Source organism: Narcine bancroftii, chromosome 2 (assembly GCF_036971445.1).
Source record: "Narcine bancroftii isolate sNarBan1 chromosome 2, sNarBan1.hap1, whole genome shotgun sequence".
Classification (NCBI taxonomy): domain Eukaryota; kingdom Metazoa; phylum Chordata; class Chondrichthyes; order Torpediniformes; family Narcinidae; genus Narcine; species Narcine bancroftii.
In genome coordinates this window covers 240,799,383-240,827,227 of record NC_091470.1, presented here as the reverse complement: position 1 = coordinate 240,827,227, position 27,845 = coordinate 240,799,383, and the positions used below count along the sequence as shown (strand labels likewise).

Sequence of the window (27,845 nt, the reverse complement as noted above, 5' to 3'; positions counted from 1 at the left end):
GACAGGGTCCAGTGGAAAAGGAACACTGTGTGAACGCCAGCATCAAATGACCTCATTTCATGCCAGCTATTAACTGCCTCTACATTTATTCATATCCCCAGCATTTGCTTACGTTGGCATGCTGATAAAACCAGTGGAAAATGGACAGCAGAAAGTCACCCGTTTTCAGTTGAAGGTGGAACACTCCGATCCCCAGGGAAGATTTGTATCCCAGTTAAGGATGGCCCAGTGGAGTCAGCACAAAAGGCTTCCTTCCTTCCTGGGGCACTGCACAGCCAATTAACTGGGATGCCAGTAGAAAAGGGGCTATCGTTAATTGGTTGTGCCGTGTCCTGGGATTGGAAGCCCATTATACCATTGCCACTGGGCCATCCTTAACTGGGACAATAATTGCTTTTCCACTGAACACTCGCATCCCTGGGGATCAGAGTGTTCTACCTTCAGCTGGAAATGAGTGACTTTCTGCTGTCCCTTTTCCACTGATTTTAACAGCACATCAGCGTCAGCAAACGCTGGGGATATGAGTGGGGTAGAGGTGGTTAATTCCCAGCGTGAAATGATATCATGTGACACCAGCATTTGGACAATGTTCCTTTTCCACTATCCCAGTAAATTCCAAGTTAATTCCTGGGGCTTGGGGTGCTAGTGGAAAAGGGGCTACAGATAGCACAAACAGTTAAAAGAAGTCTAATGATCATGCACTTTTTCAGGGTCAATGAAAATTGTTACAGGTGAACAGTATTTCTGGACCACCTATACCAAAGGATACAAAATAAGTCATTTCCAGTTTAAACAATATTATTGGGGCCAATATTTATCTATCTAAATGTTTCCAAACACTGGGTCAGGGTTTTTCTTTCAGGATGGCTCTTGGCATAGTCTGTTGGGAGACCTGCTCCCACGCTCTGGCTAACTGTAGCAAAAAAAATTCAAAATTATTCACAGCCTATTTAAAAGATTAAATGGGCTAATGTCGAATGGTATTTTTTAAGTTAACAATCAAATCAAATTGTCTACATCTGTGCTGCAAATTTTAATAATGGCTCGAGCAAAATCCTAATGCAGTTACTTCCAGCAATATCATTCTTGTCCTGCTATGCAAATACATTGTTTAACGATAAATAATAACTTTGCCAGTTCAATTTTTGAGTGGAATTATTCAATTGTATGGAAAGCAGAAACCCTACCCCATGACACAAGATGACATCTAAAGTGGAGTTTCTTTGAGGCTTAAGCTCCTTTCACACTTGCATCTTACTAAATTGGCCATTCAGTGTCCCGGCATAGGATTAGGAGTTTGGCTTTTCGCACTTGACCATTCCTAACAGGGACACGAATGCTTTCACACTTGCAAGGAGCCATCCCCTGGGTTAGGACTGTTCTACCTTTTACTGGTGACGTCATGACACATCGAGCGACGATAGACTTGCCCTAAATGCTGATCAATGTATTATGATCTTGTATTTGAACAAAATTAATCAGTCCTAATTATAACATAATTAAACTTTATGAGCCGTTCAGCTCCTGTTGCTGTTGTGCCAACCTATATAAACCTTTATAAGGGTCTGTGAGAAAGTGCAAGCAATAAATAACAATAGCGGACAATTTAAACAGCGTGGGAAAGTTAGTAGCGCTATCGTGTAAAATTTATAAATAACATGGGGAAAAAGCAATGGGGGACCTGCCCTCCCAGAATGTCGTGCGGCAGAGAAAGGGCTGTATGCCCGGCTGCATGCATGGAGTATCTGTCGGATGGCATTCTGGGAAGTCAGGTCCGCCATTGCTTTTTTTTCCCCCCATGGTCTTTATAAATTGTGCGCGATAGGGCTACCAATTTTCCCACGCTGTTTAAAAATTGTCTGCTATTACCATTTATTGCTATTTATTCTCCCTCTCCCTCTCTCCCCACTGTGACTTTCCCATGGTAAAGTTTTACTTCCATTTCAAACTTTTCTTCCTCCACTCACACAAAAACTTGGGTTATTTCAGTCCCACAATGCAATTACCCATTTCACACTTGCCTGATTGCAATGCTGGCATCTGTACTAGGCGTCGAGGTCATCAATCCCTGGTGTGAGATGACATCATCTGACGTCGGTGTTGATCTGATTTTGCTTTCACATGAGACTCTTAAAGGCTGATTGGCGGTTAATTCCCGGGATCACTTGCAAGTGTTAAGGGGGCTTGAAAGGGGCTTTGATTTACAACCATTTTAAGGAACAAGAAATTTCCTTGCTGATTATTATTTTCTTCAGCATATTTTTCCAGAATATGATGACTCCCATTCATTTCAATGGCATGCTACATTTACACCTGCACTAACCTGGTCCTGACTCAAGGAGCTTATTCCCGGCTGAGTGTTGGGCAATCTGCAGAGGTGCTGGCATCTAATGGAGTAGCTGGATGCTTTTTGGAGAAGGTTTGAGCCTGGGCCATAATGGGTATCCTGGCTTCCTCCCTATTTCCCCAGTCTCTCCTGTCCTCCAGATGAGAGTAAAATGACTGAAGAACTCTTTGTCTCAAGGTGTATGGTGTTCTGTTTATCAAGGATTTGGGGTAATAAAAAGTTTTTTTAATTGTTAATACGGTTATAAATGGGGTCAGTAATGCCTGTGCAACTAATGAAAATGGCAACATTTTACATACGTTTCCCTAATTTGTATAATCTTACCTGAAATTATAGCAAGGAAGAGGGTGGAGTGTAGCGTGGGCTTGGTGAGAGGAGGCAGTAGTTTCACCTACCTTCGCTCTCCCGTTAACTTGAGTTTGCAGGCATACAGAGACCCAAAACTGGATGCTCTCTCCCTGAATTAGAGTTGACCAAGAAGTCAGTAAGCACAAAGGACACATTTCCAAAACATTCTTAAAACAGTCGACAATATATTTGAGGGGGGAAATAAAGCAAGTCTTGCTAAATGCATTTATTATTGTTTCTTGATAATAATGGGCATTTATTTTGGTGCTTAACCAAAAGGACTGCCTAAAGAAATCTCTTGGTGCCTGCCACATTGACCACCGCCAGTGGGCTGATAACGCTTCAAACCGTGCGTCTTGGCGCCTCACAGTTTGGCGGGCAGCAACCTCCTTTGAAGAAGACCGCAGAGCCCACCTCACTGACAAAAGGCAAAGGAGGAAACACCCAACCCCAACCAACCAATTTTCTCCTGCAACCGCTGCAACCGTGTCTGCCTGTCCCGCATCGGACTTGTCAGCCACAAACGAGCCTGCAGCTGACGTGGACTTTTTACCCTCTCCATAAATCTTCATCCGCGAAGCCAAGCCAAAGATAACCATTGATTAAATATTAACAGGTAGACTATGAAAAATGGTAGTTTTAGCATTCAAACCACATTTCTTGTCCAATGTAATTAAGTTCCTGTTAGCTTAGAAGCTCCATTGCAAAACACCTTGTCCAAAGAGTTATGAAAATTAAAAACACTCATTCATAAAATTGAGGAAGATGATCTACCCATTTGGTGTCTCTGGTGCAAGAGAAGCTGCAAACTTCATATCATCTATCTGGCTTTTCATTCTGTCTCCATGATGAACCTGCACATTTGTTGTAAGCATTAATTGCTTTTGTAAAGGATTCTCATCAGTTCTCAATTTGGTGTTTGCACTTGTGCCATTTAACTCTTGTAATCCATTAATTTGATATTTTAGATTTGTCTTTTTCTATATTTTGTGCTGACTTGTTGATCCCTACAGACACCATCTCTCATTACTCAAAATTACAAGTCACACTATGTTATGTTTTTTTTTACAGAGCCATTGCATTCCAGGAAATTATTGCCATTTTCCCAGAATGCATGCTGTGTAAAAAGGTTGGAACAGGAATGAGGATGCCTAGTAAATTTCCCAGAATCCCTGCAGTCTAAATTGACCTGCAGGTGATTGGTGAACAAAGGTCTAATGAATAGAACGTCCAGCCTCCTTAAATACCACACTTCAGGTATTCTGTCTAAATTCGTGGTATGATACAGATATTTGGAGTTTTGGTCATTCTTATGTGAATAGACACTACCCGGAAGGTAGGAGACACTTCAGAATAGAAAAATCATACAAGTTCTATGTATATTTAAAAAAAAATGACATCTTGGAAATTGGCAGTGCAAGGTGAAGCAAGCAATAGTGCAGATGAATGGTGCATTGGTCTCTTTTAGTAGGGGAGAATAGCATACAAAAATAAATCTTGGTGAAACCTTATCTGGAGTAGTAGAGTTTTGTAAAGGGAGGGTACACTTATCTCAAGGTGCAATGTTTAGATGATTACTGGATGAATGGGCAAGTGAAGGAGTTATCCTACAAGAAGAAATTGTCAGAGCTAACGAGAATTTGGAAGATGGTCTCATTGAAGTGGATCTGTTTGGGAGCATTGACTGGGGAGTTGTAACAGGATATTTCCTCTGGCTAGGAAAAGGGAATTACAGAAATGCAAGTACATTTTAAACATTGGACTTTTTTACGTATGCAATTGTGTTCCAATGAATGTTATCGGCCTTTGACAAGATATCACTATTCTACATTTTGTACTGTTGGCCCATCTGGAAGCTTTTATGGGTGCTTGTTTTGTTTTAATGGCAGAGAAGTGAACTGGCCTTCAAAAAAAAAGTTTGATAATACATTTATTGCCATCCACAAGTACAATATACATATGCACTGAAATTATTGCTTGATGCAGCCATACAGGAACTTGTTTTTTTTTAATTCCAAGAATATTTGTAAAACTATCTTCTGGATAGAGATGATAAATTTTCAGAGTAGCACAAGAATAAAATGGAATTTCAACAGTGCAAATAGGATTTTAGTGGTTCTAGAGAAGTTTATGATTAAGGAAGTAAGGGGAGGCCATTTGGGGGAAGTGAAACTGTGCTTGAAGGTAGAGGTGCCAGAGCTTGTGCACCTTCTTCCTGATGGTAGGAGCAAGATGTTGGTGGGGGTCCTTGATGATGTTTGCTGTCTTCTTGGAGCAGCACCTCACACAGATTTTTGCTTTTTCTTTTCTCCATATGCTGCAAGATGGATCAGTGTGTTGAGCTCTGACTCTGAAGAGCATCTCATGCTCAATTGAAAGAAGGTAGATTAAATGGGCTAATGACGGGTTGCAGTCAGACAAAGTGAGAGGAAACTTCCAGGCAAACCTCAAAGCAAAGCTCGAGGATGCAATCCGCCTCATGGACTCGTCCCCTGAAACCCTCTGGGAACAGCTGAAGACTACCATACTGCAATCCACTGAAGAGGTACTGGGCTTCTCCTCCAGGAAAAACAAGGACTGATTCGACGAAAACAGCCAGGAAATCCAGAAGCTGCTGGCAAAGAAGTGAGCTGCTGGCAAAGAAGCGAGCTGCTGGCATAGAAGCGAGCTGCTGGCAAAGAAGCGAGCTGCTGGCAAAGAAGCGAGCTGCCCATCAGGCTCACCTTACAAAACCGTCCTGGCCAGAGAAGAAACAAGCCTTCCGTCGCGCATGCAGCCATCTTCAGCGCAAACTCCGGGAGATCCAAAATGAGTGGTGGACTAGCCTCGCTAAACGAACCCAGCTCAGCGCGGACATTGGCGACTTCAGGAGTTTTTACGAGGCTCTAAAGGCTGTGTACGGCCCCTCACCCCAAGTCCAAAGCCCGCTGCGCAGCTCAGATGCCAAAGTCCTCCTCAGCGACAAGATCTCCATCCTCAACCGATGGTCAGAACACTTCCAATCTCTTTTCAGTGCCAACCGCTCAGTCCAAGATTCCGCCCTGCTCCAGCTCCCTCAACAGCCCCTAAGGCTAGAGCTGGATGAGGTCCTCACCCGGGAAGAGACATATAAGGCAATTGAACAACTGAAAAGTGGCAAAGCAGCAGGTATGGATGGAATCCCCCCAGAGGTCTGGAAGGCTGGCGGCAAAACTCTGCATGCCAAACTGCATGAGTTTTTCAAGCTTTGCTAGGACCAAGGAAAACTGCCTCAGGACCTTTGTGATGCCATCATCATCACCCTGTACAAAAACAAAGGCGAGAAATCAGACTGCTCAAACTACAGGGGAATCATGCTGTTCTCCATTGCAGGCAAAATCTTCACTAGGATTCTCCTAAATAGAATAATACCTAGTGTCGCCGAGAATGTTCTCCCAGAATCACAGTGCGGCTTTCGCGCAAACAAAGGAACTACTGACATGGTCTTTGCCCTCAGACAGCTCCAAGAAAAGTGCAGAGAACAAAACAAAGGAATCTACATCACCTTTGTTGACCTCACCAAAGCCTTCGACACCGTGAGCAGGAAAGGGCTTTGGCAAATACTAGAGCGCCTCGGATGCCCCCCCAAGTTCCTCAACATGGTTATCCAACTGCACGAAAACAAACAAGGTCGGGTCAGATACAGCAATGAACTCTCTGAACCCTTCTCCATAAACAATGGCGTGAAGCAAGGCTGCATTCTCGCACCAACCCTCTTTTCAATCTTCTTCAGCATGATGCTGAACCAAGCCATGAAAGACCTCAACAATGAAGACGCTGTTTACATCCGGTACCGCACGGATGGCAGTCTCTTCAATCTGAGGCGCCTGAAAGCTCACACCAAGACACAAGAGCAACTTGTCCGTGAACTACTCTTTGCAGACGATGCCGCTTTAGTTGCCCATTCAGAGCCAGCTCTTCAGCGCTTGACGTCCTGTTTTGCGGAAACTGCCAAAATGTTTGGCCTGGAAGTCAGCCTGAAGAAAACTGAGGTCCTCCATCAGCCAGCTCCCCACCATGACTACCAGCACCCCCACATCTCCATCGGGCACACAAAACTCAAAATGGTCAACCAGTTTACCTATCTCGGCTGCACCATTTCATCGGATGCAAGGATCGACAACGAGATAGACAACAGACTCGCCAAGGCAAATAGCGCCTTTGGAAGACTACACAAAAGAGTCTGGAAAAACAACCAACTGAAAAACCACACAAAGATAAGCATATACAGAGCTTGTGTTCTGCAGGGCCTACAGATTACCCCTGGGTTATGAACTCCTGCATATGATTGAGCTTGCATTATTATTAAATTCAAAAATCCAATACAGGTACGGTACATGTGTTCATTCTGAGGAATGGTGGAGCATGTTGCTCTGTCGCTGCCTCCTCTTCCCTTCTCTGGTGATCTCATCAGTTTTCTGTGCTTCTGATGTTAATTTTATTTAATTTTGAGGAGTTGTGAATATCATAAAGAGTGATTTTTTTTAAATGTTTTCCACATTGTGGACAAATCAAAGGGAAGGACATTGGTGAAACCTGAACCCATCTGTTACCCTGGGGTGGCTTGCACTAGTAATTTGGCAAATACTCTACCAATTTCTCTAAATAAGGTGGGTCTGGGAAATGGAAGAGGTATGGGTTGCACTAACCATTCATTCTCCTTTTTACTATCTTTCTTCTTTCCTAGATTTCCCCACCTCCTTCTGTTTAAAGACTATGGACATAAGGGGTTATGATCCAGAAATTAGTGAATTGTTTTCAGAACCACTCCACACCTCTCAAGCATTGAATTTGATTCTTAGACCAGATTGTATATTTTTAAATTAAAAAGTAAACTGCATATTATTAAAAAAGTACATTTATTAATATAGAAAATAATAGTAGGCCTATAAACTAGCTTCTCAATTTATTACTCTCATGGCTTATTCTCTACCTCAGTAACACATTTTCTCTGCATACCCTTTTGGTGTGCTTTGCATTAAAACTATATCTATTTAAAAAGATTTCACTCATCTTGTACTCTGAGGTGTAAAATTCTATCATGTTCATGACCCTCCAAATAAAGAAATTTCTCTTGTTAATCCTAAATCTCTTGTCCTGTGATAAACTCTCCCTCAATTCTAGATGCATCAGCTAGGGAAACATGGAGAGACACGTCAGCACAGGAGTGGGGCGCAGAATTGAAATGGTTGGCCACTGGGAGATTCCTGTCACTGATGCGGACAGAGTGTAGGCGCTCAGCGAAGCGATCTCTCAGTCTGTGTCAAGTCTCTCCGATGTTAGAGAAGGCCCCATCCTTTTTAATTACTGCACCGGATGCAGTAGATCACTCCCATGGATACACAAGGCAAGTGTTGCTTCACTTGGAAGGACTGTTTGGGGCCCCGAATGGTGGTGAGGGAGGAGGTGTGGACATGTGGCACTTCCTGCAGCTGCAGAGTAAGGTGCCAAGGGGATGATTAATGGGAAGAGATGAGTGGACAAGGGAGTTATGGAGGGAGTGGACCCTGCGTAATGTGAAGAGGGGAAATCGTGTCTGGTGGTGGAATCATGTTGTAGATGACGGAAATTAGGGAGGATAATGTGTTGGATGAGAAGGGTGATGTGAGAATAAGGGGGATCCTGTTTTTTTAAAATTATTGCATTTGAGGGCAAAGGCAAATGAGTGGGAAATGGAGGAGATGTGGGTAAGGGTTGAGTTGATGGTGGTGGAGGTTTTAAACTGGATGCAGACTAGAAGATTTCTTCGCTGAGCACCTTTGATCTGTCTGCATCAGTGTCAGGGATCTCCCAGTGGTCAACCATTTCAATTTGATGCCCCTCTCCTGCACGACATGTCTTCAATCACGGTGTCTGTAGCCTTTCGAGTTTTACTCCATGTTCTAACTGTTGGCTGCTACCCAAATATTTTATTTTGAAGTTTAATTGCTGCTTTGTCTACCTTGCTCAAAATTGCCTTGTTCAGTTGGTATAACGTTATTCTGTTTGTTTTGTGTTGGATTTCAGTTGTCAAAATAAACAACTGAATTTACACATAATCATGGCCTTTTTGTGAATGTTTCCTTGCTTTGACTTTGAAATGTCATTTGGAAGACACCTTTTTTGTCATAATTTATTAACACGAATTACACATACAGCCTATTTCTGACTGACTATTGTTATTTTCTTCTCAACGCATTCTCTCCCAAGACAAATATTGGGGTAAAGAATTGGGAACTAGAGAAGTGAGATGAAGGCTAGTCATCAGTTGAGGGCTCCCCAAGTTGGTAGGCTGATGAGTCTTATGATCCAATACATAAACCAAAATGGAGGCCGTTGAACAGTTTTCAAGAGTATTGTTGATTAGTCAATGCTTGGTACATGGCATGAGAAATGGGTTAGCTTGGTTAGATCAATCTTTGTGATCTACTCTGTGCTTTAAGACAATCATTAAGTTTGGCTTATAATGCTGGTTGAAGGCCATTAGAATTTCTTCACTAGGAACAGTTGTGTTCATCAAAACTGATTGTTCTGCTTTGGGTAACAGAAATATCAGATTACTTCATCTAGTGTTTGGAGTAAAGTCAGTTACAGGTGACTTGCCCACAGACTTTGTCTCAATATTTAGAGATCATATCTAGAATACTATGTACTATATTGGTCAATGTGTAAGATCCTGAGGGACTTTGACAGAGTGGATGTGTCCTCTTGTGCAAGAATGTAGAACCAGGAAATAAATAAATAAATTGTGACAGAGTTTTTAGATATGTTTTTGGGAGATAAATTGGGAAAGGTTTATTAGAGTAGGTCACATACAAACACTAAAACAGATCTTATTTGAAATACTGCCCCATGCTACACATGTCGGGGCCAACAGTCTTTGCAAGAGTGTTGGAGAGTGCCCAAGAGACCTCACTAATGGATTATTGTTTACAAAAAGGCAACAGATGAAAGAGCTTGTTAGTGCACAGATTATCTGGAGCTGTTCTAAGAGGGTCATGTGGTTTTGCAAGCAGAGAGAGTAAAACATGCTTCCTCTCAGAGAGGGAGAGAGAGATCAGTTCTACAGTTTTACAGCCTGTTTTACAGCAGCTGGGACTGGAACAGGACAAGCTGGCAAGCTTGTGGAAACCCCCATTTGGAAGATGGGTTGTGAGTTCTTAATTCAGCTTGGTCAAAGCCCTTGTGGTTCATGCAAGAGGAGAGGACTGTCTGTCTAATGCTTCACTTGGAATAAGAGAAACACAAGAAGGAACTCCGTGGTGACCTGAAAGAAAGAGGTTATCATCTGGAGAAACCTGAAGGGGCAAGTTTTGTCTGCAAGACACTGAAGTGGCTGATGGAAGTAAATCAGTTGTGGATGTCCTGGAACAACAAATCTCTCTCTGAAAACCGACAAGAACCTTCCTGAGCGGTAACCATTTACCTTTCAAGCACCAAAGCCTGATGAACTTTATAAATGTTAAATTCTGTGCACAGTATAAGAATTGCCTGGAACCAGTGAACTTGGAGGAATGAGAAATGAGATTGGACTGTGAACCAAAGAACTTTTCTGAACTCACAGTCGCATTACACACACGTGCGCTTAGAATTAGAAGGGGGTTAAGTTAGGTTAGTTAAGCCATTCTTGATAAGTTAAAGTGTGATTCTGTTTTCATGTTTAAGGATAATTCAAAGCAACTTTTGTTTAAGTAATCATTTGTCTTGGTGAATATCTATTGCTGCTGGGTTTATGGGTCCTCTGGGCTCGTAACAAAATAAATAGATAAATAGATAGATAGAATGTAGAACCAGGTGCTAATCTTTCTGAAACAAAAAAGTAATTGGGTTCTCATTTAAATCAAAGGCGAGGTATTTTTTTTTCCTTAAAACTTACAAGTCTTCCAAACTGACCCCATAAGCAGAATATTTTAAATCTGAGGTGAATGGATGCTTGAAAAGAAAATATGTAGTGGGTAGATATAAATGTGGAATTAAGATGATTTAGATCAGTTATAATTTTATTGAATGGTGAAGCGGGCTCAAGACACTGATGGTCCTTATCCTACTTCTAGATTGGGTGTTTTTATACCTTAGTTTTGATTGCATGTTGTATTGAATAGGAGAACATTTTTTAAGTAAAACAAGGAAGGAAACAGTGAAAATTATGGTTAAAATAAATCATCTTCTGCCTAGATGTATGGATTATTGAATTGTTAAGCATATTTGTGGGGCAGCACAATTAACGTGGTGCAATGTTATTACAGCGCCAGTAGCTGGGTTTGAATCTGGTGCTTACCAGTAAAGAATTTGTATATTTTCCCCATGTCTGTGGGGGTTTCACCTATAAGACATACATAATTTGTAAGTTAATTGGTCGCATGAGTGTATTTGGGGCAGTGCAGGCTTGTGGGCCAGAAGTGTCTGTTAACGTACTGAATCTCTAAATTAAAAATTGGTCTTGGGGAAGATCAATAAAGACTTGTAATGTGCTTTTTGTATTTTGCTCCCTCCTAGGCAGCAAAGTTTTCAAAAGCTCCTGCACCTCTCGTTCTTTCCTGATTCGAACAATCAATTTTTGGTTGTATATTAAATAGCACTCCACTTTATTTCTGGTATTAATCCATCTCCCAAGCACTTATTTGTGGTGGATAGGAAGCCTTCATAAGTGACATCCTACTAATATCTATAAATGACTAGACCAATAATAGTCCAGTATGCTGGGCACTTTGTAGAAATAATGATCAACCCTGGCTCTTTTTTTAAAAAAATCTATATTGCCCTTTGCAATTTCATCCAAAAACAATGTTGGGTTCCATATGCAGGCAGATAAAACTTCTACCTTGGCACCTTTACTTCACTACCTCCCGTTACATTATACTGGATGGCCTATGATGGTTGAGAAGAAATCTGTAACTATTAGAAAGACTAAAGTTTCAGTCTTCTTGTTGTTCCTGCTGCAAACCTCATTCTGCAAATACCATCTTCTTCCCCAAAACAATCCTTGAGGCAAAACAAAACTCTATTTATAACTCATTTAGCCCTGAGTTGTGCTTCCAGGCTTTGGTTGGGCCAGTGGCACCTAAAATTTAATTTTGCTTTGTATCAAGAATGGCAGCACAATTGTAGGGACCTCTTCAATAAATCCCAAGAATTAACTTTAATCATCTGAACAGGCTGGTCAATTCCTGTGGGTTTTCCCTTCACATCCCAATCATGGTAGTCGGTTCATTGGACCCTGAAAATTACCCATGGTGTCGATGGGAACAGGAAAACTGGGGAACTGATGGGCACAATAGAAGGAATAAATTACAGGGAAATGAATGGGGAAAATGGGATTATTCCAAGAGCTGGTGTGGAATGAATGGACTAATAACTACCTTCTATGCAGTAAGAAAATGCAAGGAATGGAAGAAAGAATTTCCTCCCCCAGAATTCATAAGTGATGATGCTTAATGGTGGTGAGACGCTAGTATTGCACTATTGTTCGGTTCCTGTAGGTTAAGCAATGGGAATGTTGCTGCTAGGAATAACTTTTTCTGGCACTGCAGTAGGTAATTGGAGAAGGCTTGGACCTACCCTGGAAGGAAATGAACAGTCTGTTCTCTGTGATTCTGCTAATGGTCATTTGGCTTGTGATTGGGATTGCATTTTGAATTCAATAGTGTTCAAACCAAAATAGAGCTGTGTAGTCACCCTATTCCCATTCTTTCATCGTGTGTCTTTTCCAAAAGCATTAAAGCCAATAATGAAAATTTTCTCTGAAATATATCCTCAACCAGAATGTATGGATCTCTCTCTGCTTTCAAGGTCATCTATACTGCTGCAGCTCTGTCATAAGTGGCTGGCCCACCCACTAATGACTCGACTCCATGTAACACCTCCCTGTGTGACCTGGCCATAAAGGTCACCCTCATTTGAGCAAATGGAGTTGGGGCAGCCAAAATCTAAAGTGTATTAAAGCCTATCATTCCTCACTCAGTCTTTAGAGTCATTGATAGTGCGTATCAGACACAAACATCAATGGACCAACTCTGCTTGGAAGGCTTCTCATCAAGGACTGAAAGGCATTCAACCCCTATGGAAGAAGTACTTTGAAGACTTAGCAGCTGAAATATCAGAATGCCTCTAAGATGAAATCTCTGCTAGCATTTCTACACAATGATAGAAATGCAGATCTGGCACTATTCGGAGAAGGGACAGATAATGCTGTCATTACTATTGAATGAGATTCATTTGTCAGACACCTCTGAACCCAGCTTCTGCCTCTGGAACACTCTGCTGAGATCCCCTCAAGGTCGTCATGAGGGAAATGCCTTCGTAGTCTTGGACTAAAATAAAAATCTGTCTTGTAGTGGGAGAGCAGACCTGGATTATTGTAGGTTGGAATGATCCTGTTGTAAGGTAAAACATCATGAGATGGGAATGTGTAGGGAGTTACCCTGTACAGGGCAGTAACAAGAAGGGGAGGTGTCCTTGTACTCCTGTTAGGTAAAACATCATGAGATGGGACCGGAGAAGGAGTCACCCAGTACTAAGGAGTAACAGAATGCATCCTTGTACTTACAAGATAAGAGAGACATTGATGGATTGAGAGGCAGGAAGCTAGCAGGGAAAGGATAGCAACAGTTTTAGTCATTGGACAAGTAATGATATGATGATGTTCTAAGCATGTATCCAAGGGTATAAAAAATCACCATTTTGCTGATAACGGCAGAATGCATTCTCCGACTAACATGGTTAGTCGCAAGTGTTACAATCCGGTAATAAAGAACAAAGAACCCTGATTTCGACTCAGCCTGGTGTTTGTCTCACTCATTCATGAACAAAGCAGACCTAACACTGTCCAGATCAGAGCAACAGGGTCTCCCTTGAGTTGTAGCTTCTAGGAGGTTCATCACACAAAATTTGATATCATGATGCAAAGACAGTCTCAATCCTGGGATATTCCTAGTGCTATGTTCAAATATTTACTCTGAAGGACTGATTTGTATTCTTTTGCACTGCTATGTCCTAGAACACAGTACTTCTTTTTCTGTTTAGGAATGCCTTAAAACAAAAGAATGTTTGCTCTGAAGGAGGTGTGTTTATGCCAACAGCAGTTGAGATGTTTGAATATGTGGAATTCTTTTATTTGGAGTAGGTGGAGGAAATGAGCACTAGCACAGAGGTTCTTAAGAAATTAATAATTCTTTGACATTTGTGGAATCTAGCATTCCTTGTAAAATTGCAGTTTTCAGCCAAATGATCAGATAAAGCTGCTTACAATATGTCATGGTCTGAATGTGTGCAACACTGATCTTTCTGATAGAATTGTCAACCACCTTAAGTTCATCCTGTCATTTCCAGGAATAATACTTCATTAATCTCCTGGCCAGAACTATGATGAACACGCTTTGTAATTTCTCGCCATCTCTCTCAGAATAAAGTACTGTAGAGTGTTCGCCTTGTTGTCCCTTCCCATTCCACTATCATTTAACATGTTATTCTTTGCGATTTCTTCCAGCTCTAACACAATCCCAGCAGCAGTCGCATCTTCCTCTTTCTCCATCTTACAGGGATTACTCACATCTGTTCCACCCTTTTATCCCTACCCATGACGCTTTGACCCTTGGTGCTTTTCCATCCTACCAGAGGTGATGTAACATCTATCAATTCACTTCTCGCTTTCCCACCATCCAGGCCCCCAAACAATAATTCAAAGTGAGGCATCAATTCACTTGTTCTTCTTTCAATGCAGTTACTGTTTTCAGTGTTCACAACGTGGCCTCTTTTACTTTGGAGAAACGAGAGCAGATTGGGAGATTGCTTTGCAGAGCATCTGTGCCACTGTGCTTCCATTTCCACCGGTTTGCCTGTGGCCCCCACTGTCATAAGTCCCTTTCACACTTCGAAGAGATCCCAGGAATTAATAGCCAATCGATCTTTAAAGTGTCTAGAGTGAAAGCCAAATTAGCTCAACGCTGGCGTCAGATGACGTCATCTCATGCCGGGGATTGATGGCCTCGACCCCATTACAATCCCCAGTGTCTGCAGATGCCTATGTTGCAATCAGGCAACTGTGAGACGGGTAATTGCATTGTGGGATTGAAATTACCCAAGTATTTGCGTGTGTGCAAGAAGAAAAGATTAAAATGGAAGTATAAACTTTGCCTTGGGAAAGTTGCAGTGGAAGAGAAAGAGAGAGAGGGGGGAAGTAAATAGCAATAGTGGATAATTTTTAAACAGCGTTGGAAAATTGGTAGCGTGGCTCAATTTATAAAGACTGTTGGGGGGGAAAAGCAATGGTGGACCTGATTTCCCAGAATGCTGTGCAGCAGAGAAACCCCTCCATGAATGCTCCATACATGCAGCTGGGATATAGGCCTTTCTCTGCTGCATGGAATTCTGGGAGGGCAGGTCCATCATCGTTTTCCCCCCCCCCCACAGTATTTATAAATTGTATGCAATAGCGCTACCAACTTTCCCACCCTGTTTAAAAATTGTCCGCTATTACTATTTATTGCTAGCACTTTCCCATGGTCCCTTATAAAGGTTTATATAGGTCGGCACAACAACAACAGGGGCTGAAGGGCTCCTACTGTGCTATACATTATGCATAATTATAACATAATTAAGCTTTATTAATTTATTAATTTTGCTCAAATACAAGATCATAATACATTGATCAGGATTTAGGGAAGGTTCAACATCACTTGATTTGTGATTATGTCACCAGTAGAAGGTAGAACAGTCCTAACCCCAGGGATGGCTTCTTGCAATTGTGAAAGTGTTCAGTGTCCCATTTAGGAGTGGTCAAGTGTGAAAAGCCAAATCCCCATTCCTATCTCAGGTCACTGAATGGCCAATTTAATGGGATGCAAGTGTGAAAGGGGCTATAGTGAGTTCCAAAGTAAACGAGAAGAACAATAACCAAAACATAAAAATCTGCAGGCACCGTGATTGAAGTAAAAACATAGCAGGTCAAAAAGTGTACTTAATAGCAAAGGTAAAAAAATACAGTGGAACCCTGTTATAACGCGATGGTTCGTGTCCAAAAATATCACATTGCGAATAAAGCGGGGTCGTGCTAAATCAGGGTTTTACTGTGTACTATATATACACACATTGATCGGGGTAGCCCCCACACCCCCCCCCCCCTTTCTCCATGAGATGAATTTCCCACCAAGATAAACATTACTGTACTCAATCATTTAGACGTTCCACTTCTAAATATCTGCTGCACCACAGGGTGGCCATCCCTGATACTGCATCTTTTAAAATGGGCTGGCTTAACGTCCTCATTTCAAAGAACGGAACGTGGATGTTAAGCAGCACATTTTGTGTGTGTGTGTGTGTCTATATATAGAGAGAACACGCGTGAGAGAGAGATCGATCCATACTCCCAATGACTCATTGTGTAATATCTGAATTTGTGTTAAATCAGGGTGTGTTAAATTGAGGTTCCTCTATACATTACCAATGTTTCAGGCTTGAGCCTTTCTACAAGGTTTGAGCAAAATGAAGGCAGGAGCCCAAGCAAAATGCTACATTTTGATACCTTGATGAAGGGCTCAAGCCCAGAATGTTATTTATGTATCTTTATCTTTGCTGTATAAAGTGCACTGTTTTGATCTGCTCAGTTTCTCCAGCTTTGTTTTTACTTAGAAGAACAATAACCTTCCTTCAGTCTAAGCATATTAAAACTTTCTGTAAGATTTTCTAACTTGAGATGAATTGCCCTCTTTAGCCCCTTTCTTACTTGCATCCCAATAAATCAGCCGTTCAGGAATAGGGGTTTGGTCTTTCACACTAGACCACACCTAACCAGGACACTGAGCGCTTTCACGCTTGCAAGGGTTTATCCCCAGTGTTTGTCTGTTCTACCTTTAATAGGAAGTGCTTGTAATGCAATTACCTATTTCCCATTTGCCTGATCTCAACACCGACGTCTGCAGACGCCGGGGATTGTGCTAGGGGTCGAGGCTAGCAATCCCCAGCAGGAGATGACATCATCTGACGCCGGCATTGAGCAGATTTTGCTTTCACACTTGCCACTTTAAAGGCTAATTGGCATTTGATTTCTGGGATCACTTGCAAGTGTGAAAGGGGTTTTTGTTTCCCATTAGATTGCTCATACCTTTCTCACTCTCATTTTAATGCTGTCATCTCTTGTACTCCTTATTGCCTGATCTGTCAGCCCATTTCACCTCATTCTCCTCTCAACCTCTGTTTGGAGAAAACTATAACCCCCCCCCCCCCACTCTTTCCCCCAGATCTGAGGAAGTATCTCTGCCCCAAATTGTTAAGTCTTCTCTTTCCAGTTGCTGAGTGAATCCAACACTTCTGTTTTTGTTCTATGTGTGATATTGGAAGATAGAACAATACAGCACAGTGCAGGCCCTTCAACAACCTAAGTAAACTTACTCTATAATGATCTAATTTTTCCCTACCTCACATCTATAATCTTCCATTTTTCTTGCATTCATGTGCCTGAGTCTTTTAAATGTCCTCATTGTACAGCAGTTTAAAAGCAGCTAATGAGTTCCTGTCAAAATTGGAACTACCAAATTTAAATCTAGAAGAACAGGAAGGGTTAGATCTCCCCTTCACAGAGGAATAAATAGAAAAAGGCATTGAGTTCACTACAGGTGAACAAATCTCCAGGGGAGGATAGTTCCCACCTGAGTTCTATAAGGAATTTAAGATTTATTGACCTCTCTTTTTATGGAGGTGTTAGACCAGGCAATTGAGACACATACCCTCGACAACAATCATTATGTTAATTCTCAAAAAAGGCAGGGATCCATTGAAACTGTATTCCTACAGACCAATCCTATTATTTAATATGGATGATAAGATACTAGCCAAAGCCCTGATGAATAGATTAGTGAAACGTTTGCCGAAATTAATAAATAAGGATCAACTGGGCTTTGTAGGGGAAAAAAAAGGCAGGCGGCAGACAACACAAGTAGGATACTGAGTATAATGCATCTGGCACAGTCATGGGATGAAAGAAGGTAGCATAGCTGTAGCCCTAGATGCAGAGAAGGTATTTGACAAATTGGAATGGGACTTCTTGTTCAAGGTGCTGGAAAGGGTCGCTATGGAAAAACTAACCTAGGACTTTAGCCTGTGGTTACCAGACTTGAGAAATATTATTGGGAAGCCCAGTCAAGGTACATCACCTTGCTATTTGAGGGGGGAGGTGTACCATCCTGGGCACAAATTGGTCTTTACATGTGGGTGAAAAGGTAGCAGGAGACTTTATTTACAAGTGAGACACTAAATTATTATCTGGTTTAAAAAAAAAAGGCAGCCCCATATTAAAACACATAATTCCTATGTAGAACAAAATTAATCAATAGGTAAGGTCAAAAGTAGGGCTGTCCCTGGAAACGTCCCTGACTCCAAATAGATTAGTCACATTGACAGTAGACAACAAGATCCTGGGCACGTGGCACTGAAAGAGGGTCAGGTGTATTGAGGACTGTTACGAGCAGGGGCAACTAATATCATTTGAGAAACTCAGAAATAAATATGATGTCAAATAAGACGTTCCTCTGCTACCTTCAGATAAGATCTTTCTTGACGGACAAATTAGGTCCATCCATTACCTTAATGATGTTCAGTGACATAGAGACCCTGATTTGAAAGGGGAACACAGGGAAGTTCATCTCAGCAATGAATTTCTTATTCCAAGCCGAAGGACCGAAACCAGGCCTTCACAAATTAAGGCAAAGGTGGGAGTCAGACTTAGGAACAGTGATTGATGAGCGGTGCTGGTCAGACCTGTGTCAGAACAGCATGACTGATTATTAATGAGCGGTAGAGGCTGATGCGTTAAAACTTTTTCCACCAGCTATATTTGACACCACAAATATTGAATAAGTCTAAACCAGAAATTTCAACCAATGTTTTAGATGTGGCATTGCGACAGGAACCTTTGTGCATGCAACCTGAACATGTACCAAGGTGAGACCCTTCTGGTGGAACTAGACCAAGCCCTAGAAAAAAATCACAGATAAATAATTCCCACAGAACCCAGAGATGTTCCTATTGGGAAATATGATGGACATAAGGCTTAAGATGAAGCTGTCCCCATTCCAAATCCAATTTGTAATGATCGCATTGGCAGTGGTCAGGAAGTGCATAGCGGTTACCTGGAAATCTGACTCTCACTTGGGCATTGCATGCTGGAATGTGGAAATGCAAAGCTGTGTTCCCCTGGCGAAAATAATCTATAACTTAAGGGAAAAATATAAAGTTTTTCAAAAAATTTGGAAATCTTATTTAAATTTCATAGGAATCCCGTTGTAGTGTGGAACTGTGTATCTCGCTGCCCTGCCTTCCCATCTATCCTTCTACTGAAGGATGGGTGGGTGGGGGGGGGGGGGGGGTCCCATTCCAGCCCAATCAAGTAAAGTCAGGAAAAATATCACAGCCTAGGTGCTGGTTGTTAGGCCATGACAAATCCCTGATTGTCTCCAACTTTTGTTGTGGGTGTCTTGAATGTTTGGGGGGGAGGTGGAATGGCTCAGACTCCATGGTGAATTTTGCAAATCATGGATAACTAATTTGTGATTGATTACTGGAAACTTTGAGTTTGAAAATCTATAAAAAAATATTTTTAAAAATTAATTGAAAGCTAGTGTTTGCGTATTGTGAATAGTTTGTGATCCTCATATTTGATTTAAATTGAGGATCTTTTTGTCTTAATACAATTCAGTGCTTTGCTGCTACAGTACATGTACTGTACTTTAGTGATCGAGGTAGGTGTTGAATGCAAATCCTTAATCGGCCACTGTGTGTCAGTAATGTATTTGATTAACCATGTTCTGAAATGACTTTCCACTGAACAAAGTAAAGACACAAAATGCTGGAGAAGCTCAGCAGGTCATACAGAGTCCTTTATGAAGCAAAAGTAAAGCTACATAACTGACGTTTCGGACTTGAGCCCTTCATCAAAGAATGAGAAAATTCCAGCAAGCATCTGAACAAAAGAATTGGGGGGAATGAAAGGTGGAGAAAGGAGGGAGGGGACAGCAGCATTGAGGGGGAGGAGGGATGGCTGGGTGGATGGAAGAACTGGAAAGACAGGAAAGGGGGAGGGAAAAGGGCAAGTAGGTTTAGTTGGAAGGCAGTAAAGTCAATGTTCATGCCAAGTGGCTGGAGAGTGCCCAGATGCAAAATAAAGTGTTGTTCCTCCAATTTGCTGGTGGTCTGGGTGGAATCATACACAAGGCCGTGGACAGACATGTGAGTGCGGGAGTGTGACCCAGAATTGAAATGGTTGGCTACTGAGAGGTCACTGTTGTTGCAAACGGAGTGGAGGTGCTGAGCAAAATGATCTCTCAGTCTGCGACCGGGCTCTCTGATATAGAGAATGCCACAAAGGGAGAACCGGATGCAGTAAATAAGTCCTCTGGATGTACAAGTGAAGCATTGCTTCATGTGAAAGGCCTGTTTGGAACTGTGGTGAGGGAGGAGGTTCAAGTGTTGCACCTCCTGCAGGCACAGAGGAAGGTGCCAGTGGTGCGATGGGTGGGAAGGGATGAATGCACAAGGGAATTGAGGAGGGAGGGTCCGTGCAGAAGGCCAAGAGGAGAGGAGGAGGAAAATTGTGTTTGTAGTGTACCAAGTGCTAGAAATTCCGGCGGATAATTTGTTGGATGCGGAGACTGGTGAGGTGGTAGGTGAGGATGAGGTGGATTCTATGTTTGTTGCATCTGGAAGTAGAGGGGCCCCCAATTTCTCAATCTCAGCCGCATCTGTTCCTAAGATGAGGTCTTCCAGTCCAGATCTTCTGAAATGTCTGCTTTCTTTCACAAACATGGCTTCTCCTCCACCACTATCAACTCAACCCTCACCAGCATCTCCTCCATTTCCTGCTCATCTCCACTTGTCCCTTCTGCCCCAAATTGGATTGATTTAGAAATGCCAAAGACAATTGGTTATACCATTAGTGGTGAAAGTGGTTGCAGTTTAAAGAAAGCTGCACAAAAATGCAGCCATTTGCACTGTGGTGCGAGTCCAAGGAATCTTTGTCTGATGGTAATATCACAAAACTGGTTGCATTGAAGTTTTCTGACAGCAAACAACATTTTCTTTAAATCTTCTTAATTTTTTTTAAAATGTGGCGCATTAGATCTTCACATTAAACTAGATTTTAAAATTAGAGGGATACAGGTAAAGGTGGAGCCAAAACATGATTCGTTTATTTATTTTAAAACTTATTTAATTTAGAAATGCAGCACTGTAATGGGTCCTGGCCTGCACTGTCCAAATGTATCCTTGTGACCAATTAACCTTCTAATCACATACCTCTTTAGAATGTGGGAGGAGATTGGAGTGCACATGGGGAAATCCACATTGACATAGTACAAACTCCTTACAGTGCCAGATTGAACCCTGGTCACTGGTGCTATAATAGCACGGTACTAACCATGCCACCCTATCTTTGATCAAGTCATAAATCTTGATTTTAATCTTCAGATTGGTGTGAGCTTGCAGGCGCCTCAGATTGAAGAGACTGCCATCCATGTAAACCGGATGTAAACAGCGTCTTCATTGTTGAGGTCTTTCATGGCTTGTTTCAGCATCATGCTGAAGAAGATAGTAAAGAGGGTTGGTGCGAGGATTAAGATTAAGGCTTAGTTTAAATTAAAACTTTAGTCACCAAAATATAAGTAGTAGAATTTCATTAGGAGCACTTGGCACAGTTAATAACCATCAGCAAGTCCCTGAGCAAGGAACGTCTCAGTAAAGCGGGTTTCAATCTGATCCGAGACCGTTGGCAGGGTCAGATAGTAATTTTTTTTATTACTAGTGAAACTATGCCTTCAGGACATTGAAGTGTCAGAGCTCTTGAATTAAAAGCATTGGAAAATTTTTTAAAAACTGATTGGAGTTTGAATTTAAACAAAAAATAGTTAAAGGCACCAGAACTATCAATAACTTAAATGCTTTGAAATGAACTTTATCTAATTTAAAGTGTAAATCACCTGAAGCCTCTCTGCTTCCCTTGGCTAGTTTTCTTTGTAAGAAATGGAGTTACTGAACCAGCTCTAACCTTTCAGGCAGATTTCCCAAGATAATTGATATGAAGCTGCAGAAATGTGCACTTTACCTTGTTAAATTCCTTGTGGGTCATCCAGCTTTGGAGCAAAATGGGCTCGACAGCAGAATCCGAAGTTAGTCGCTAATATGTTTGCTCATCATTGAACAGGAGGAACGTCTCGTCTCCAGTTGCAATGGGAAGGTTTGACCTGCTTCTGCTGAAAAGGGCCAGATCACGTGGAAGTTTTGGGACCAATGACTTCTAATGGTTGTGGATAGTTTGGTTTTGCTCCCATTTGCTGATTGTGCAACCTGTGCTGGAGAAGGTCCTCAATCCTGTACCCCTTGCCAGAGCAGAAAAACCCTGATGTCAGCTGTGATTCAGAGTTTAACATGTATAAGCAAACTCATGAAGATTTCCTCCATTGTCACACTTGGAGGTTGCAGCTTCACAGTTATTCTCATTGTTAATTACAAACCTATGTCTTGATCCTGATTTTGCTTTCATACACTGCTATTAAACTGTCTTGTAATCTAAAATCTGTAAGTAGCATAAATTATTTGGCTTCAAGACCGAAGGTAATATTTCTGATTGCCTGGGGGTATTGAATTTTTGTTAAGCTCATCTGTTTATTTTTAAAAAAGATTTGATTATAATGTGACTTTCAGTCAAGGTTGATGTATGTGGCTTGTAATTTGCAATTGACTTGATCTTGTGCTTGCCAGATCTATTCATGTGAATTTTCTGTGTGCAAATTGGCTGCTGATTTCCAGCGTTATAACAATTCCTCAGCGGTACAAACCATCTAGAACATGAGAAGTTCTGAAACGTACGAGTGCATGCTTTGAATTCTTGGGCTCAGTGTTGCTTAAGGCCTCTCAGATTCTGGGCTCTCGTTTCTTTTTTACACCTATGAGCAGGAATATGGAAATATTTCCACAATAGGAGATTTTTCAACTTTAGCCCAACTTTTTCAGGCAATTTACTTTTCATTTGATAGTAGCCAGATTGAAATGTTTACTTTTGTCTTACTGTTAAACTTCCATTTCACAGCTGTTCATTGTAATAACCAGAATGGTGTGGATCATACAGTTTGTACTGAAGATGTAAGCCTCCAAGTACTTGGTGATCCAGAGGTCTTGAATTCAAATGATGAAAAGATTTTAAAGACTGTGGAATCAAACGACATTCCAAAGAATCTTCATGTGCCAGAAACTGAATCAGTGAAGGTAAGAACAATTGCAATTGGATGTAACCGGCAACTTGATGTGCCCCTCCCATTAGTGATGTGCTTAGTGATGTTCTTGTGTGCATGGGAGGTTCTTAAAGAGGCAGGGAATAATAGAAAGAGCAAAAAATTAGGTTTTTTTACATAACATTCGTGTTATTTTTTTTTCTGTTAAGAGCCTCCAATATACCAGCATTGGCTGTTTGCACTGAAATGAACGAAGCCGGCATTTTTCCGGGTCAGTGCATCTTTTTACTCAGTAAGCTGGACTTGACAGCATGTTAGACCCACTTGTTTTTCTCCAAAAAAATGACTTTCAAATATTCCACCGGTCTTGTATGCCAGGTTGAAATTCAAGTGATAATGGTGAGAAACACCGACAGTAAACGCTGTCAGTTTCGCATTGGTCATTGTTGTGTTGAGAAAGTGTCAGGTCCGTGAGAGACGAGTCTGGACTCAAAGGTTTGCAATCAAATGTTACTTTTATTAACACAACAATTAATAGAAGAACAGGGAAAAATCATAGTGGGAATAAAAAAAACATACATGCACAATATATAAAAGAGCGTGGGGAAAAATGCACATAATTTAATAAAACATACACAATATAAAAGAGCGTGGGGAAAATCTACTGGAAGTATTATCTATAGAAGTGGATTTCAAACTTTTTATTTCCCCTCATGTACCACCTTAAGTAATCCCTTACTAATCACCGCTACCTATCGTGGTGGGCTGTCAGTGGGGGAGCAGGGTGGTGGCCTTCAGATGGTTCAAACTGGGGACAAACCCACCGACTAGTTTGCTCAAATCTTTGAGGTTTGTGATTGCCCTCACAATCTGGCAGACCTAGTGTTAGAGTTAGACTTTCCCACGTTCGTATGTGTTTTATTCCTGCTACCATTTCCCCATGCTCGCTATAGTGTGTGTTATCCCCGTTACCATTTTTCTATGCCTATCCTTTGTAAATAAAATCATTTACTACAAAACTGTGTTCAGAGTCTTGCTTTTGAGACCTATGAAATCTGTTTTATCACACACACACACACACACACACACACACACACACACACACACACACACACACACACACACACACACACCCTCAGCCCTCCCACAGAGAGTGAGGGGCTCGAGTGAGGTATGGGTAATCTCCTTATAGAACAAAGCATTCACTGTCTGTGGGAACATAATGTGTCACTCAGGACACACAGGTTGGGCTCCCCTTAGCTCTGTGATACCGGGTTGGTAATATGAAAGGACGCACAGAACCGGTTTTTCCTGGTCCAGTGTGAATGGCCCTACTGGTATTTCAAAACCGGTCATTCACAATCCAATTTAGCGTGCTAACAATGTGAAAGCCTTAGACTCATAAATGCCCCTATTATTCCAGCCTCCTCCACCACCCCTGGTAATGTATCCCTGAAACCCAGAACTGTTTTGTTTTAAAACTTAACTGCTGATGTCTTCCCTAAACTTTCCTCCCTTCATTTTGTACATATGTTCCCTAGTGTTTGCCACTCCCGCCCTGGGAAAAAGATGCTGGCTGACTATATTTTATCTATACCTCTCTAGAAAAAAAACAGAATGTAAAGATTACCATCCATAAAATTAGTAACTGGGGTAATATGCCTATTGCATTAACTGAAGAGAAGAAAGCATGTACAAAATCAAAGGGTTCAAGTCTAAATGTGTTGGAAGTCAGGATTCGTACCCAAGTATGAGATTGGAGTAAAGAGGACTGAAAAGCTTAAAATTTGCCAAGCCTATTGCAGTTATGCTTCTTTCACCAAAATTTGTCAAGTTGCAAATTGCAAGGAAGGTCATTTAACGTTACAGCAGGGTGTCAATCAGATGTAAAATTGACAGATGGGATTTAATCCTGACTTGTGGGTTGAAGCATTTTTTAAGAAGAAAAATAAGGGTAGAACATATACAGTAAATAGCAAGGACCTAAGGAGTGTTGATGAACAGAGCGACCTCAAGGTATCAAAGTCCATAGTTCCTCGAAAGTGGTGACAGGAGTCGATTAGCATGGTGAAAACATGGGTGGAAAGTCGAATTTTTGAGTTGGGACATAATGTTACAACATTACAGAATATGACTGGGGCCATATTGTGTAGAATAGGAAGGATATGATTGAGGTGGAGAGAGTGCAGAGGAGGTTCATTAGGATGTTTTATTCAGGTGCATCCCTACATTCTATCATACCTTGATGAAGGGCTCAGACCCCATAACATTAGTTATGTATCCTTATCTTTGCTATATAAAGAACACTTTTGACCCGCTAAGTTTCACCAACATGGTGCTTTTGCTACAATTGCGACATCTGCACACTTTTATGTTTTACTTTGGTAGGATGTTGCCTGGATTGAAGGACTTTTTATTAATGGGGAGAGATAAGATAGGCTGGACTTGTTTTTCCAGAGTGAAGGGTGGCCTAACTGAAATCCATAAGATTTGAAATACATCGAAGGGGTAAATGGTAATTTTTTTTCCCCCATGATAAAGGTATAAAAAATAAGAGGGCACAAATTTAAGATGAAAAGAGTTTTCAAAAATATCTGGAGGGGAGGGAGTTAAATCTTTAAATCCTGAGAGTGTTTAATATTTGGAATCTGTTGCTGGAGGAGCAGCTGGAATTGTATACAATCACTACATTTGGAGAACATTTAAACACTAAAATAAGCAAGACTTGGAAGAATATGGTCCTAATGGGATTAATGCAGATGGCCAATAAAGTTGATATGGTTCAATGGGTCAGTTCGTATGCAGTATATCTGACAGTGACTAGTTAGTGAAGATATTTGGCAAGCGTATTTTCTTTTTCAATAGAGAGAATTATAAACTCATCACATTTGATTGAACAGAAAGAGCACGTAAACATTATTCACAATTCAAGGCATGAGATGCTTAAAATCTGGTTTGGACAATTTGCCAATCTCGAGCTTTCAAATCTAGAAATTGATGCCATCTCTTGTACTTTATTTACAACTCTCTAGACATGAATCTACCTGGGAAACCTTGTTCTGAGTTGATAATGTTAAAAGGATGAACTCTCTTGTTCATAGTTGTTCATTTGGTGAAGGCAATCTTGCACCTGGAAAGCTACTGAATTTTGTATTCAAATTTAACTCAAAATTAAATTTAAGAGAAGCCCATCACTTAGAACAGGGGAGGACAACTTTTTAATTTAGGCATTCAGCACAGTAACAGGCCATTTCAACCCATGACTAGGGGTGTAGGTTAATTGGGTGGCACAGGATCATGGGGCGAAATGACTTGTTACCATGCAGTATGTCTAAATTAAAAATTATAAGTTTGTTCTAGAATAAAAGATTTGGGGCATCAGGGAACTTGATAGTTGCATAGTAAACATTCTCTTTAGAAAAATATGAAGTTTGAGCTCAAATACTAGAAAAAGAATAATTGAGTTCAAGACAAAATGTGAATAAGGAAGGAAGATCACAGTTGGTAATTTGTATAAATTGTAGATTTGAAGAAGCTTTCAAAGATGTTTGTCATAAAACAGAGTTGTGTACTAGGTGGAGGAATGACCTTTTGATGTTTAATACGGATCTCATTTTTAAAACTAATCTATAAAATACAATGAAGCAATAGATATTTAAATGCTGATGCTTGACACGAGAAAAAGAACAACAAATGATGGTGGCAGAACCATGCTTGAGCATTACCTTTTAAGTTGAAGAATGCACAGCTTCTGGGAATGAAGTCCAACTGGTTGCTCAGATCATTCATATCTATCTGAACCTGCTTGTAAGTTGGAAGATGTTCTGTTCATGTTTCTTAGGTTTACGCTGAGTATTTGTGCATTTGAATTGGATATTGCACACCTGCCTATTTGCATGCACACCCTCATCACAAAAGTCTAAGGTAAACATGCAGTTGACAATAAACGATAAATAGTTGTCCATTATTAAAAGGTTGTGCTGGGATCAGTTTTGATCACTTGTGTTGTTATTTTATTTCCCTCCACATCAGGACAAAAAAAAATCAATGGAATGTACTTCTAAATCGTATATCAGGAAATTGGAGAGCAATGCAGTTCTGAGTTTTGAGGTGTTTTAGTAGCATCCTAAATTAACATAACCATTTCTCAAAGGGTCTGTTGATCTTTCAGTCTAATTATTGAAAGCTTGGGAGAATAAAATAAAAATTCTAGGGATGGGAATGGAATATGTGAAGTGGATTGGCTGAGATTGGAGAATTCAATGTTCATTCTACTAGGTTTTAGGCTACCCAAGTAGAATACGAGGTATTCCTTTGGTTTGCATTTAGCCTCCCTGTGACAGTGGAGAAGGCTGAGGCCAATGAGTCGGTGTGAGAAGGAGCTGAAATCATGCAACTGGAAGCTTCAGATGGGCATTGTGGGCAGGAGACATGTGCTCTGCAAAACAGTTGTCTAATCTATGCTTGGTTATAGAGGAGACCGTCCCAAGAGTACTGCATGTGATAGACCAGGTTAAAAGAGGTGTGCCTGAATCTCTGCCTCACACTGAAGTGAATAGGAAGGATAGGCCAGGGTTATGAGGGAGGTGGTTTAGGGACAAGTGATGCATGGGAAATGCCAAGGGATGGTTGGGTCAGGAGGGATGCTGTGAATCATGGAAAGCACGGACCGTGTGAAAAACCTAATAATGTTTTTTTTAAAGACCAATTGTTACAAATTAGGGGCAGGTTATGTTTATTCTAGTACATATTTTTGATCATACAGGGGACTGTTTTACTAACATTCATAGGCAAACTAAATGCTGTGCATTTGACCTTGCTTTAATGATAAGTACTATGTAATAACTGCATTTGCACCTCTTTTGGTTATCTAAATAATAGTTCTTGGCAAAAAATGATCTTGCAATAATTAGTTTGTCTTTGTATAATAACATGCCCAA

General features: G+C 41.1%; 1 protein-coding gene across 4 annotated transcripts in view; it reads left to right on the top strand.

The window, feature by feature from the left end:
• samd12 (sterile alpha motif domain containing 12) overlaps positions 1-27,845 on the top strand; it is a 99,646-nt gene that overhangs the window by 6,154 nt on the left and 65,647 nt on the right. For all 4 annotated transcript variants that reach the window (XM_069920574.1, XM_069920575.1, XM_069920573.1 and 1 more), the window contains exon 2: positions 22,764-22,939. In XM_069920574.1, the coding sequence (XP_069776675.1) occupies positions 22,764-22,939 (176 nt within the window). The remainder of the gene's footprint in view (positions 1-22,763; positions 22,940-27,845) is intronic.